The sequence below is a fragment of the Nicotiana tomentosiformis genome, chromosome 9, assembly GCF_000390325.3.
Source record: "Nicotiana tomentosiformis chromosome 9, ASM39032v3, whole genome shotgun sequence".
Lineage (NCBI taxonomy): Eukaryota > Viridiplantae > Streptophyta > Magnoliopsida > Solanales > Solanaceae > Nicotiana > Nicotiana tomentosiformis.
Window position 1 is genome coordinate 36,463,438 of NC_090820.1, and position 14,473 is coordinate 36,477,910.

The 14,473-nt window shown below is 33.4% G+C and overlaps 1 protein-coding gene across 2 annotated transcripts; it reads left to right on the forward strand.

Annotated features, from left to right (window-relative positions):
- Positions 1 to 9,246: 9,246 nt before the first annotated feature.
- LOC104102701 (putative pentatricopeptide repeat-containing protein At1g16830) lies at positions 9,247 to 14,006 on the forward strand. 2 transcript variants are annotated; one of them, XM_009610487.4, is made up of 5 exons: positions 9,247 to 11,575; positions 12,416 to 12,505; positions 12,597 to 12,665; positions 12,738 to 12,882; positions 13,658 to 14,006. In XM_009610487.4, exon 1 carries the CDS (start codon positions 9,446 to 9,448, stop codon positions 11,462 to 11,464), a length of 2,019 nt encoding a protein of 672 aa, XP_009608782.1. In that variant the 5' UTR covers positions 9,247 to 9,445; the 3' UTR covers positions 11,465 to 11,575; positions 12,416 to 12,505; positions 12,597 to 12,665; positions 12,738 to 12,882; positions 13,658 to 14,006. The 2 variants fall into 2 exon arrangements, with proteins under 2 accessions (XP_009608782.1, XP_009608783.1); XM_009610488.4 differs by having other exon boundaries at positions 12,738 to 12,876.
- The last annotated feature ends 467 nt before the right edge of the window (positions 14,007 to 14,473 follow it).

A 14,473-nucleotide genomic window follows, 5' to 3' on the forward strand; every position in this document is an offset into this window, starting at 1 on the left:
AAAAATGAAAAATAGAAATCAACAAAAATCAAAATGTGTTCTGAAAAAATGGGACCCCATCCACACTTGTTGGAATATACTTTTTCACCAAAGAATTTGTGCCACGTGGCATTCCTCCTAACACACATAAAAATAAAAATAAAAATAAAAATAAAATATTTCCTTCTTTGCCATTGGGGTCTCCAGAGAATGAGGAAGATTCTTCTTGGCAAATTTATTTGGACAGTTATGAAACATAAATATAGGACCCTTTTTATTTTAAAATTCAACAGTTCAATAAGAGATGGGGAAAAAGATTATGGGAACAAAATTTCAAGAACCACTATAAATTTGAAGCTGAAAATTATTCAGCCACTAGATTGAGAGATAGTATATACTTTACCATCTTTGTCAAGATCTTTCTAGAAAAGGGGGTCTAAATGCCTTTCAATCTGAAAAGGAAAATCTCTTTATGAGTTTCTCATTTTTTTTATTGTTTAATTTGCCTTTCAAGCATTTGGTTCAAAAATGACAAATAATCTAAATATTCATAATTCTTGAATGCCACTTGTCCCAACTACAACACATAACCATGATAATACAATTTTTTGTCATTTATCCTTTTTTATATCACTTGTTTAGTAAATTATTCTCTTTTTATTTCTCTTATAATTGATGGACATGTTAAATCATGGTCTAAATTTTTTTTATAGCAAAAGTAAAAATATTATGAGAGAACGTTAGACTACGATCTTAATTTCGCACAATTTAATATTTTATGAGCAAACTAAAAATAACATAAATAAACATGAAATATAAATTTAATGTTGTTCGGGAGGAGTAATTTTCCAAATTACTATATTTGTATTTGCACAATTTTTTAAAATAGGGAAAAAATCTTATAATAACTTCAAAAGAGTTGCGTAAATGCACCCTTTACTATGAAAAAGGGGCGATTGACAAGAATTGCCCTATACAGGGTTGGTCTGTAACTATTATTTTTATTTTGAAAGTATTTAGAAACGACTACCGATCCCACACATAGTTATTGTTTATCAAGGATTTTCTACCAGGTTAGTAGATTATATAGTATATTTACTCTATATATATCGTTAATTGTTCACAAATTCTATCCGGCTGGCATAGTCTTGTGATTATTCAATTGTTCACCAAACTATATCATATTTGCATAACTTTGTATTAACTGCATTCGACCAATGTATTATATTGTTCACAAATTTTACCATGTTAGCATGATTTTGTGCTTGTTCGATTATTTACCAACACTTCTACGCTGGCATGACTTTATGTTATTTGCAATTGACATATTTGTTAAATTATTCATTAAAGTTTACATGATCGGCATAGTTTTCCTATGTTGTTTAACAAAGTTTTTTTTCGAAATTGCAATTCTAATTTCGGTCAAACCACTCTAAATCTGCTCCAATGATCTCAAATTTGAAATAAAACCTCCAAATAGCAACACAAACGACCCCCAATTAAGGTTGTCCAATGGGGCGGGTCGTCCCGTCGCGTCCTGGTCCCGTCCACGTATCTCGTCTCATCCCGTCCCGACCTACTTAAATCTAAATGGGATGGGCCAATGTTAAACGGTACACGGGATGGGACCTGATGCCCATTTCGTCCATTTATCCCGTCACGTTTATCCCGCGTGTTTTTTAATTTTTTTTTAAATATAGCCGTTGGGCAGCGGCCTCCATTGGAAATTTAGCCGTTCCCAACGGCTATAAACGGCCATATTTGCTCCCCCCAACCAAAACACATCCCAAAAAAAAACTTTTAGTATAACCCCTAAATTTATTAAATTATACTTTGGCCCTATCTTTAACTATTAATACCCCATCCTTCTTCATTTTTTCCCACAAAAATCAATCATTCTCTATAAAATCTCTACATTCTATCTATATTATTCTCTCAATTTTCTCACAATCAAGTGATCAACTAAGTTTCAAGTATTTGGGCAAATTTTTGGAGCAACTTTCAAGCTTCAAATTAATTCTTCAAGTATTTGGAGTAATTTTTTGGGCAATTTCTTCAAGTTTCAATATTTAATTACGGTGCACTCGTTCCATCTCCTAATTTATATATAATTTTTGCGTATTATTTTAGTGCTTAATTTTTGTGTTTACTTTACGTGTTCTATTTTCGTATTTCATTTGTGTGTTTAATTTAACTTTTTAAATTTAATTTCGTATTTAAATTATGGCACCTAAAAATGTATTTGGCCTATTTTTAAAAAGTAGTAAAGGTGATAGTAGTAGTAATCTTAATCATATTCCTAATCCTAATCCTTCTCCTAGAATTAGAAAACATATAGATGAAATGACTCATGTTGATGAAACTTCATTTTTTCAACCTCCAGCATGTTGTAATATTAATTTCGGAAAACAACTAGATCATGAAACTTTACAAAGACAATTTGGTAATGATATTTTTATCGAGGATGAAGAAAATGAGGATGAAGAATTAGATAAAACACCCACTAGTCCCGCAACACAAGCTCCAACTCAGAGTCAATCTCGGTCTGGAGCTTTACCCCTTGTACCTCCTTTAAGGGGCAAGCCTAAGGGTGAACGTGCCAAAACATCGCTTGTATGGAAATTTTTTTAACATGATAAAGTCAATCAACATGCTATATGTGAAAAATGTAAGCAACGATTTGTACACAAGACTAGTGGTGGGATGGGGGGGTTAGCCAGGTACTTACTTAAGGAGCACAATTCTTTATGGATGCAAGCTCAAATAGAAGCCGTAAAAATTACGGATCCTAGTACTGGTACTGGCGCTCCTAGTGGATCTGGCGGGGGTTCTAACTTTTTACAACAACAGCTTGACCCTGCTTCTAGTACTATTTTATGCCCCTATAACAAATATAGAGATCGTGAGAACTTAGCAAAAATGGCGGTTATATGTGGCTTACCTTTTACTTTTCCTTCTCACCCTGCTTTTGTGCATTATATACAAGAAACTTATAATCCTGCTTTTCAAGGTTTTCCTAAGACCACCGTTAGAAATGATGTTTTTAAATTTCAAACCGAATATCTTCAATATATTCGTTGTATGTTTTTCACTTTGATTGTAAAGTGTCTATCACATCTGATATAGGTTGTAGTCCTAATGGTTATAATTATTTAATTGTTACATGTCATTGGGTTGATCATCACTGGAACATGCAAAAACGTATTATTGGTTATAAATTTGTTGATTCAAAATACACTGGAGCATATATTGTAACTATTGTTCTACAAATAGTTAATTTTTATGGACTCATTGATAGTAAAGCATTATGAATGATGCTTAATTTATGATTATGATGATGACCTTTAAGGAGATAAAATACATAGCAAAAATGAAAAATAGAAATCAACAAAAATCAAAATGTGTTCTGAAAAAATGGGACCCCATCCACACTTGTTGGAATATACTTTTTCACCAAAGAATTTGTGCCACGTGGCATTCCTCCTAACACACATAAAAATAAAAATAAAAATAAAAATAAAATATTTCCTTCTTTGCCATTGGGGTCTCCAGAGAATGAGGAAGATTCTTCTTGGCAAATTTATTTGGACAGTTATGAAACATAAATATAGGACCCTTTTTATTTTAAAATTCAACAGTTCAATAAGAGATGGGGAAAAAGATTATGGGAACAAAATTTCAAGAACCACTATAAATTTGAAGCTGAAAATTATTCAGCCACTAGATTGAGAGATAGTATATACTTTACCATCTTTGTCAAGATCTTTCTAGAAAAGGGGGTCTAAATGCCTTTCAATCTGAAAAGGAAAATCTCTTTATGAGTTTCTCATTTTTTTTATTGTTTAATTTGCCTTTCAAGCATTTGGTTCAAAAATGACAAATAATCTAAATATTCATAATTCTTGAATGCCACTTGTCCCAACTACAACACATAACCATGATAATACAATTTTTTGTCATTTATCCTTTTTTATATCACTTGTTTAGTAAATTATTCTCTTTTTATTTCTCTTATAATTGATGGACATGTTAAATCATGGTCTAAATTTTTTTTATAGCAAAAGTAAAAATATTATGAGAGAACGTTAGACTACGATCTTAATTTCGCACAATTTAATATTTTATGAGCAAACTAAAAATAATATAAATAAACATGAAATATAAATTTAATGTTGTTCGGGAGGAGTAATTTTCCAAATTACTATATTTGTATTTGCACAATTTTTTAAAATAGGGAAAAAATCTTATAATAACTTCAAAAGAGTTGCGTAAATGCACCCTTTACTATGAAAAAGGGGCGATTGACAAGAATTGCCCTATACAGGGTTGGTCTGTAACTATTATTTTTATTTTGAAAGTATTTAGAAACGACTACCGATCCCACACATAGTTATTGTTTATCAAGGATTTTCTACCAGGTTAGTAGATTATATAGTATATTTACTCTATATATATCGTTAATTGTTCACAAATTCTATCCGGCTGGCATAGTCTTGTGATTATTCAATTGTTCACCAAACTATATCATATTTGCATAACTTTGTATTAACTGCATTCGACCAATGTATTATATTGTTCACAAATTTTACCATGTTAGCATGATTTTGTGCTTGTTCGATTATTTACCAACACTTCTACGCTGGCATGACTTTATGTTATGGCAGCGATCGTGAGAACTTAGCAAAAATGGCGGTTATATGTGGCTTACCTTTTACTTTTCCTTCTCACCCTGCTTTTGTGCATTATATACAAGAAACTTATAATCCTGCTTTTCAAGGTTTTCCTAAGACCACCGTTAGAAATGATGTTTTTAAATTTCAAACCGAATATCTTCAATATATTCGTTGTATGTTTTTCACTTTGATTGTAAAGTGTCTATCACATCTGATATAGGTTGTAGTCCTAATGGTTATAATTATTTAATTGTTACATGTCATTGGGTTGATCATCACTGGAACATGCAAAAACGTATTATTGGTTATAAATTTGTTGATTCAAAATACACTGGAGCATATATTGTAACTATTGTTCTACAAATAGTTAATTTTTATGGACTCATTGATAAAGTTTTAACTATCACCTTAGATAATTTTTCTACTAACACAACCGCAGCAAGTAGCTTAAGAACTAGACTTTGTCCAATTAATCCAGCAATTTTTCATGTTAGATGTGCATGCCATATTTTTTAACTTGGTTGTAAAAGATGGTATTAATATAAATCTATGGAAACAACATGTGGTGAAACTGCTCCTTCTACTTCTAAGGCTAGAGTAGAAGTTCTATGGGAAGGTATGGATGATATAACAAGTTTTGATTGCTATATTGATGATGAACTTGATTCTTATCTTAATCAGGGATTGGAAAGTATTAAAGACGAAGAAGGCAATAAACAACTTTTAGCATGGTGGAGGGAGCGTGGCAAGGCTTCTCCAACACTTTCAATAATGGCTCGAGATATCCTGGCTATTCGAGCATCATCAATAGCATCGGAGAGTGCTTTTAGCGCGGTAAGATTTTAAATCGGAGATCATAGACATTTATTAGTGGATGACAGCCTAGAGTTTTTCGTTTTATTCAGAGATTGGATTAATTCAGAAATAAGAAATCTTGGTTTGGAAAAATTAACCACTAGGGAAGAAGAAGATTACAATGAGATACTTAGCACTGAGAGCGATGACGGTATGGAACTCATGGAACATCATTCAACATTGCCAATTCCAGAACAATGTCCGAGAGAAATTATAGATAAATTACAACGAAACTATATAGGAGCTTACAAATATTAGTATGATAATTTGTAATTGGCTACTAAGAGGCCTAGTTCAAACAGAACCCTTCCTATAAGGTGGCTACGTAGATTAGGTACTCTTCAAAAGAATTATATTTGTATGTGAAATTTGAAAGTTATATTAATTAATAAAATAAAAGGTTCTAAGCCTTGAATTTTTTTATGAATTGTCTTACACTCTTACTTTGTTACTTAATGGCTTGAAATTATATTAAATAAATTACAACTCTATTATAATTACTACAATATTTCATTATAAGTCTTTTATTTTAATATTTTATAATTCTTTACTTAATTTCCTAATTTTTTTATAATTTATTAAGTTTTAAAGTTTATTAAATAAGTCAAAAAACTAGCCGTTGCAAACTTTAAAACTTAGTCATTGTCAAAAAATTAGCCGTTGCCAAACTTAATGCTTAAATAATTATTTTTTTAAAAAAAAGACCCACTTAAGGCCCGCGAAACCATCCCGTCCCATCCCATTTGTTAGCGGGATGGGATGGGCCTACCGTTTCGTCCCGTTTAGGCCCATCCCACCACCGTCCCGGCTAAATGTCGTCATGTCCTGTCCCGTCCCGTCCCGTTGGACAGCCTTACCCCCAATTATCAATTTAGTAAAATAATACCAAAATAAGAAGACTCACTTAATCGAAGGATCGACAATGGAGTTTTAATATTTTTAAAGTAAAACACTAAATCAGTGCTTGAAACAAAAATTTAAGCATAAATTATCAACATTCAAATAATTTTAACAATAATTAATTATTAACTTTCAATTTATAACCATAAATAAGAATTTAAAGATTCTTATACCAAGGAACTATGGCATTCTTAATGAAAAAGAAACCTATTTTTGTAACACAAGAAAAATAGGGAATATTTTAAAGACCAGTCCCTTAGGGGGGCAATATGTGTAATTATTGAATGATCTTGATAAAGCTACTTTTTGGGTCGGTTATAGCAGTTGAGCCATATTTTAAATAATATTGACAAAGTAGTCACTTATTAATGCAAAATTTAAGCTGGGACAAAAATATCCCCATCTAAAATACAAAACAACTGCAAAAATGACTATTGAACTTTGAATATGTATAAGTTCAAAATCCAAGAATTATTTCAGGAGTTTAAATGACGTGAAGTTGTAGTTCTCAGTTGTTGGCGTATAATATGAATTCAAAAAACATGATCATTCCTATTTTTTTTTTTTGGATTTTGTACTAGTAAATGTTCAAAAAATAATTATTTTTCTTGAATTTTGTATTTAAAAGTTAAAAATTCATGAAGTATAGTATGAATTCAAAAATCATGAATCATTCTTAGATTTTTTTGGCTTTTGCACTAGTAAAGGTTTGCAAATAAGTTATTTTTTCTGGATTTTATATTTAAAGATTAAAAATTACTGAATATAATGTGAATTCAAAAATAATGAATTGTTCCTGAATTGTTTAGGATTTACACTAGTAAAGGTTCAAAAACTAGGAATCGTTCATGGATTTAATTTAGATTTTATACTATTATTAAATATTTAAAATTGTTAAAGTACACTATGAATTCAAAAATCTGGAATTGTTCTTGATTTTTTGCACTAGTAAATGTTAAAAAATCAGGAATCATTCTTAGGTTTGAAAGTTCAACAATTTTTTTAATTCCAATATTATTTATTGGGATTTCACTTGTCAAAGTTTCGGACACCAATAGTGATTGTTGGAGTTACTCCATATTTTAGTTGGGGGAAAACAAGTCAATTTAATCGGATCAGTGGCTATTTTGCTATAATTTAAAAAATGGCCAACTCAGCTAATTGTTACGTAATTATTTGGATGAACAAGTGGGGATTTGCAGTCGTACCCTATATTTGTGTCACCTTTTAACTTGTACCTTATTTTTAAAAATTATTGATTTGGTAGCCAGCAGACAAAAAATCCGTAATAATATGATAATTACACCCCTGACAAAAGCTATAAAACTTGCACCATGCATTAATCGCGTGATCTGCAACCTCATTCGTGAAAAAGGATCTCCTCATCTCCTCTCAGTAGCTTTATCAAAAAATCAGAAACTTGTCCATATTCATCTTCAGAATCACACTTGCATGAAATTGTTTCACCTTGAATTTAAAATTTCATCCTAATGTAGCATGAAATTGTTTCATGTTGAAGCTAAAACTTCATGCTAATGCATGCTGAAGTTATTTATCCTGCAATCTACAGTTTTGTCATGAGTTTTATCTGAAACTTCAGTCTAAACATGCTGAAGTTATTTAGTTCATTTGCTAAAATTTCAGACTAAATATGCTTAAGTTTTTTTAGTTCTTTTGCTAAAACTCCAGACTAAACATGCTTAAGTTGTTTAGTTCATTTCCTAAAACTTCAGACTAAACATACTTAAGTTTTTCAGCTCATTTGCTAAAATTTCAGACTAAACATGCTTAAGTTTTTTAGTTCATTTGCTAAAATTTTAGATTAAACATGCTTAAGTTTTTGTCTTGTAGTATGTAATTTTCTAATGAGTTTTTGCTAATGCATGCTGAAGTTATTTAGTTCATTTGCTAAAATTTCAGACTAAACATGCTTAAGTTTTTTAGTTCATTTGCTAAAACTTCAGACTAAACATGCTTAAGTTTTTTAGTTAATTTGCTAAAACTTTAGACTAAACATGCTTACGTTTTTGTCTTGCAGTATGTAATTTTCTAATGAGTTTTTGCTAATGCATGCTGAAGTTATTTAGTTCATTTGCTAAAACTTCATACTAAAATATGCTGAAGTTTTGTCATGCAGTTTACAGTTTTGTCATGAGTTTTATTCGAAATTTCAGTCTAAACAAGCTGAAGTTTTTTGTAATGAGTTTTTGCTAATACATGCTGAAGTTATTTAGTTCATTTGCTAAAATTTCATACCAAAACATGCTGAAGTTTTGTCATGCAGTCTACATTTTTGTCATGAGTTTTTATCCGAAACTTCAGTCTAAACAAGCTGAAATTTTTTCTAATGAGTTTTTGCTAATGCATGCTGAAGTTATTTAGTTCATTTGCTAAAACTTCATACCAAAATATGCTGAAGTTTTGTCATGCAGTCTACAATTTTGTCATGAGTTTTATCCGAAACTTCAGTCTAAACAAGCTGAAGTTTTTTAGTTCATTTGCTAAAACTTCAGACTAAACATGCTTAAGTTTTTGTCTTGCAGTATGTAATTTTCTAATTAGTTTTTTCTAATGCATGCTGGAGTTATTTAGTTTATTTGCTAAAATTTCATACCAAAATATGCTGAAGTTTGTCGTGTAGTCTACAATTTTGTCAATAGTCTTTTATTAAAGAAGGACAAAATCAACTTTTAAAAATATTTTTAACAAAAAAATCATACGGATGCAAATGGAAAAATAAAACGGCTATAAGTTAAAAAGGGTGCCCCATGCAATTTTTAACAAGTGCGCCTCAATATTCAAAAGCCCAAAAATAGCAGGCGCCAATATTCGGGTCTTGGACTCAGTCGGGTAATCTCTTCTGGGGGGGGGTTTTTTGGTCGTCTTCTAGGGTTTTACCAGCACATAGCCGTACTTCCAAGCTCCGTCCTCACGAAACTCGTCAATTTAGTCCAAAGGGTCGAAATAATACCGCCCAAATCTCTCCCCTATGTTCTTTATATGCTGCATTTTGCGTTTCTTGGTGTTATATACTGGAAATGTTATGGATATGGTTCTCCACTGGAAAAGTTGCTTCACATCGAATGCTCAAAATGGAATCTTTAGCCTCATTCCAACGTCTATGTTCACAAATTCAATATTTTTCTCATGACCCACAAGGTTCTTTTTCCTCTAGACATTACCAGAAGTTTCCAGATAGTTCCATTGAATGTTTTTCTGATGACCCACAAAGTTATTTTTCCTCAAGAATCATCCTTACCCCTAGAATTGTACATAAAACTATATCAAATTGCCGTTCTGACATTCTTGCATTTTCCTTTTTCTTATGGTGTGCAAAACAACATAATTACTTTCATGACAGGGCCACATTGACCCATATGATTAGTATTGTTTCTCGGTTGACACAGAGGTTTAGAACAGTGAAAGGGATAGTTAAGGAATTGGAGGAGGTTGGTTGTGTAATAAAGCCACAAACTTTGATGTTTTTGTTGAGAATTTACTGGTTTGGCGGAATGTATGATAGGGTCTTCGAGGCGTTTGAGGAAATATTGAGTTATGGTTATACTCCAAATACTTTTTCTAGGAACATTGTAATGGATGTATTGTTCAAGATTGAGCGTGTCGAAGTGGCACTTAGAGTTTTGAAAGAAACCCAGGTTCCAAATTTTTTAACTTATAGCATTGCTGTGTGTAACTTGTGTAAGCTCAATGATTTTGTTAATCTTCAGGATGTGCTTAAGATTATGTTGAGGAAAAGCTATTATCCTAATGAGGAGACATTTTCTGTGATTTTGAGTTGTTACTGTAAAAGAGGTCGGATAGCAGAGGCAAAACAAATATTAGGTCTAATGATGGTTTTGGGTGTTCCTGTATCCGATAGAGTTTGGGGTATATTAATAGATGGATATTGTAAAGCTGGCAACATGGATGCTGCGACTCACTTGCTTGACAAGATGGTAGAGAGTGGCTATTCGCCAAATGTTGTAACTTGCACGTCGTTGATCAAGGGATTTTTTGAGTCCCAGATGCCAAGCAAGGCATTTGGGATCTTGAATACCATGGAATCAAGAGGATGCTTCCCTGATTTGGTTCTTTGTAACGTGTTAATAGATAGCCTCTCTAAAATGGGAAGGTATGAAGATGCAACTAATGCTTTCTTCCTTTTGCGGGAGCAAGGACTAACACCCGATTCTTATACTCTTTGTTCTTTGATTACAACTGTCTGTCTCTCTAAGCAATATGTTGAATTACCTCTGCTCATAACTGGCTTCGAGATCCAACCTGATTTAGTTGCATGTAACTCTTTCCTTAGCTATTTCTGCAAAGCTGGTTATCCTGCTGGTGCTATTGAATTTTACAATGACATGATAGATAGAGGTTTCCTAGCAGATAAGTACACCTTTGCCGGATTACTGACTGGATTATGCAGGTCAGGTAGGATAGGAGAGGCAGTCAAGGTGTACTGTGGACTTGTTAGAAGTCATGTTGGGCTTGATTCTCATATAATTACTGTGATAATAAATGGGCTAATAAAATCTGGTAAATTTCACAAAGCTGTTAGCTTAATCAAGAAAGCTGCTTCAGAGAAGTCCCAACTGGATGATGTTTCTTACACTATTGCCATTAGTGGACTACTCACTGGTGGTCAAGTTGGAAAAGCATATGCCTTGTTCCTCCAAATGAAGGAGGTTGGTCTAGCGCCAAGTAAACAGACCTATAATCAGATTCTCTCAGGTTTTTGTAAAAGAAGTGATGTTTGCATGGTTAAAGAGATCCTACTTGAAATGGTTGATGCTAGTATTGAAGTTGACCATTTTAATCTGAGGTTGATGAAAAATCTCCTGTATAGATCCCACCGCCATTCTGCTTCATTCTTAACTCTATTAACTAATGTTTCAAATTCCGGAATCCTTCCAAGGGAAGCATACAATGAAATGACCAATGAACTGGTTCATCATGTAAACGTCAGAAATGTGCACGCGGGCACGTTTACTAACCTTGATGTTGGCACATCCAGCTCAGATGAAACCCAGGAGTTGGCTGTTGCAGTCGGTTGAGATGACTTGATTTGGCAGTTTATTCTATGTATAGCAAAGTGCACTAATCGGAGCTTACTCTCTCAGAATAGCTAAGATGATGAGTGATCTAAGAATGAGGATTCCGTAAAGGTACCGCCTAAACTCCATCTAAATGATCGACATGTTCAAATGGACTGCTGTTCTGTCAGGTTGCTGGTTTTAGCGTTTTCTTTACAGTTTTTTCCCTTTTTCCTCCTTTTCTGGGTCACTCAATTTGGTTCTAAAAGAGTGGTCACTGTTTATAGGATTTGAAAAGAAGTGGGGAGAAGTGGGGGTTTCCGGGGGATTATGTTCTGTGTGGGTAAACAATTGCAATTCTTACAAATATAAAGTTGATCTCAACTTTTGGAGATTTTTCTTCTACTTTTGAACTGTAAGTTGGTTTTTCTATTTTTATTGATCTGAGATGAAATAGGTTGTTGAACTCCTACGAGCTAGTTATCTCCCTTTTGATGCGCGATACAGAGCATATACTTTGGTTGTTATAGAGATCCATAAATAAAGAAGGCTTTAAAAGGAACTTATAAGCCAAAAATTTTGTGAATATAGACTCTTGGAATTTTGAACTCACGACACTACACTATGTTGTCTCACTGATCCTGTTGATTTGTCTGTTGATATATTTTTTACGAGCAAGTGTTTTAATCATAGGTGTTGATACGAGGGATAAGATCATATTTGAGCTTAGAACTTTACATTTGCAGTAGAAGTATTGAAAAACTGCAAAAGGGACCTGGAATTAATCTAAACTTTGGTTGCTGTTTTGGCTGTATATTGTGTCATTACTGCATTGAAAAAGATCAATATGTAGAAAATTTGAAACTTCATAGACCAAATAAACTTCATTTCAGAAATTCTTTCTTGTTAGGAGTCCATCTGACTGTCTGAAGTGATTTCGACTGTAATATTTACCGTTGGCATGATTTGCAGTGACAGTTATCCAGTGAAAGCACCAGAGATATGACTAACGAGTGTAAAGCTGGATTAGGTCACTAGGCGGATGCTTCTTTTGTCTTCCAGGTAAGTGCCCGAAAGAATAAACTATCGTTTTGAGCTATAAATGCTCTCTGGTGCTGGCGTATCAATGTCATTTTTCCTTTACTGAGTGTAGGAGGAGGATATCGAACCCTGGAAGAGTTGCTGGAAGTGATAATACAGGAACCGGAATCCATAAAATATGGTATGTATAGTGTTACCTCCATATAACATGATTGATTTGCAAAGATTTTGATTAACTCACTCTCTCGTGCAGGTTTGGTTTGCTAATTGCTGAGTGATACTATAATACCTTGCTTGTGTTATTTGTCAAATGGTGTTAAAGAAGATTTCATGTAGCCTGGGGCTCGGCTCGATTGTTCTTGCTGCTCTGACAGCCAGAGATTATGAGCAAGGTGGAGGTACTGAATTTACCTAACTGAATGCTTTTGTCTGTTATGTTTCTATAAAGCTTGGACTGTCAGTGTGTGTGGTTGGTGACTGTGAGATGTTGCAGAAGCAACATATCAAGTTGCTTTATTTTGTGTGATTATCACTGGGTGGAGTCTGAACTAGATCTTCAGTGGAGAAGCCTTTGACTGACTTAAGGAGTACAGAAATTATGGTTATTTGATAGCAAACACTAAATGTTTCAGCCGCGGATATGGTTAGGCCAACTGAGCTTTTCCACGAGTTAGCTATTGCGGGCAAAATTTAACATTTATACCTGCTATTTGCTGCAGTATTGGAAATTTCTGTAGCTAAAGCTCAGGAGGATGGGTGCACTGCTGGAGGAGAGATGGGTATTTTATTTTTTAGAATTTTGAAAATCCAAGAATAAACCAAAAAAGAAAAGAAAGAACAACAACAATTATGCCCAGTCCCAAACAAGTTGGGGTCGACAATATGAATCCTCATTCCTTTTATTAAACTCAACTCATATCATCATTAGCAAAATAAAATAAACAAAGAAAAGACCAAAAAAAAAAAAACAGAAAATAAAGAGAAGAAAAAAACAAACAGAAAAAGGGGAAATTAATTAAAAGATAGGTAATGTCAGCGTGAACTGGTCATGCCGAACATGATTACTTTCATCCAAGTTCCATTTATATATGTGCTCTGTTGCCTAATAATTATTAGTCCTATTCATTAATCATTATTCTGATGAACTGTGTATCTTGTTCTTCAACGTTGCAGCAATACAGTCTTGAGAAGATGGCGTTGTTGCACCCCATGAAAGCTGGTATATGGCTTATCCAACCGGGATTGTACCAGATATAAAATACGTCCTGCTAGGCCAATCTCCCTTGCATTGTTTTTAAAAGCCATCGCTTCCTCGCTTAAAGCAATGAGCGATGCAAAGCCTGGGATTACCACTTCACAGGTGAAGCTATGCACTTCATAGAAATATGTGTTTTCAGAGAACGAAATACAAACTAATCCAACGAGAAACGACATGTTCTTTGAATCTCAAGGCATTATTGTACTGAAATTGGTTATTGCAATTGCAATTTGATCACTATAGTAAATCAATTTATGTTTGCTACTTTTTTGTCGTGGATTGTGCTTTTCACTTTCCGCTTTTCGCATCAAGCCATAGGAACCTTGTCAATTTTTTGCGCTTTTTTGCTTTATTAAATGCTTATTTCTGTCTCAAGTTGGTTTATTGGCTTAATTAGTTAATATAAGAAAATTTAACCAGTTTTATAATGCTTCAAACATAATTCTTTGGAAACCAAAATAACCTACCGAAGGGAAGGGATGCAGTCTCTCCCTTGAAAAGGAGAGGGTGGAGAAGACGAAAACTGCCTTTGCTCAAGTTTTTTGCTTCCTGCGCCCTTACTAGTAAAAAAAAAAAAGGCTCTTCGACCAAGAAGACTTTCTAGTAGGAAGGCCAACCACTACATAAGTCGTCATTCGTCCGGGAGAGAAGCAGTCTACCTTTCTTTGATCCCTTTCCGGGGCAGGGAAGATGATACAAACTTCATTTTTTGATATGTATTCTTGCATAGG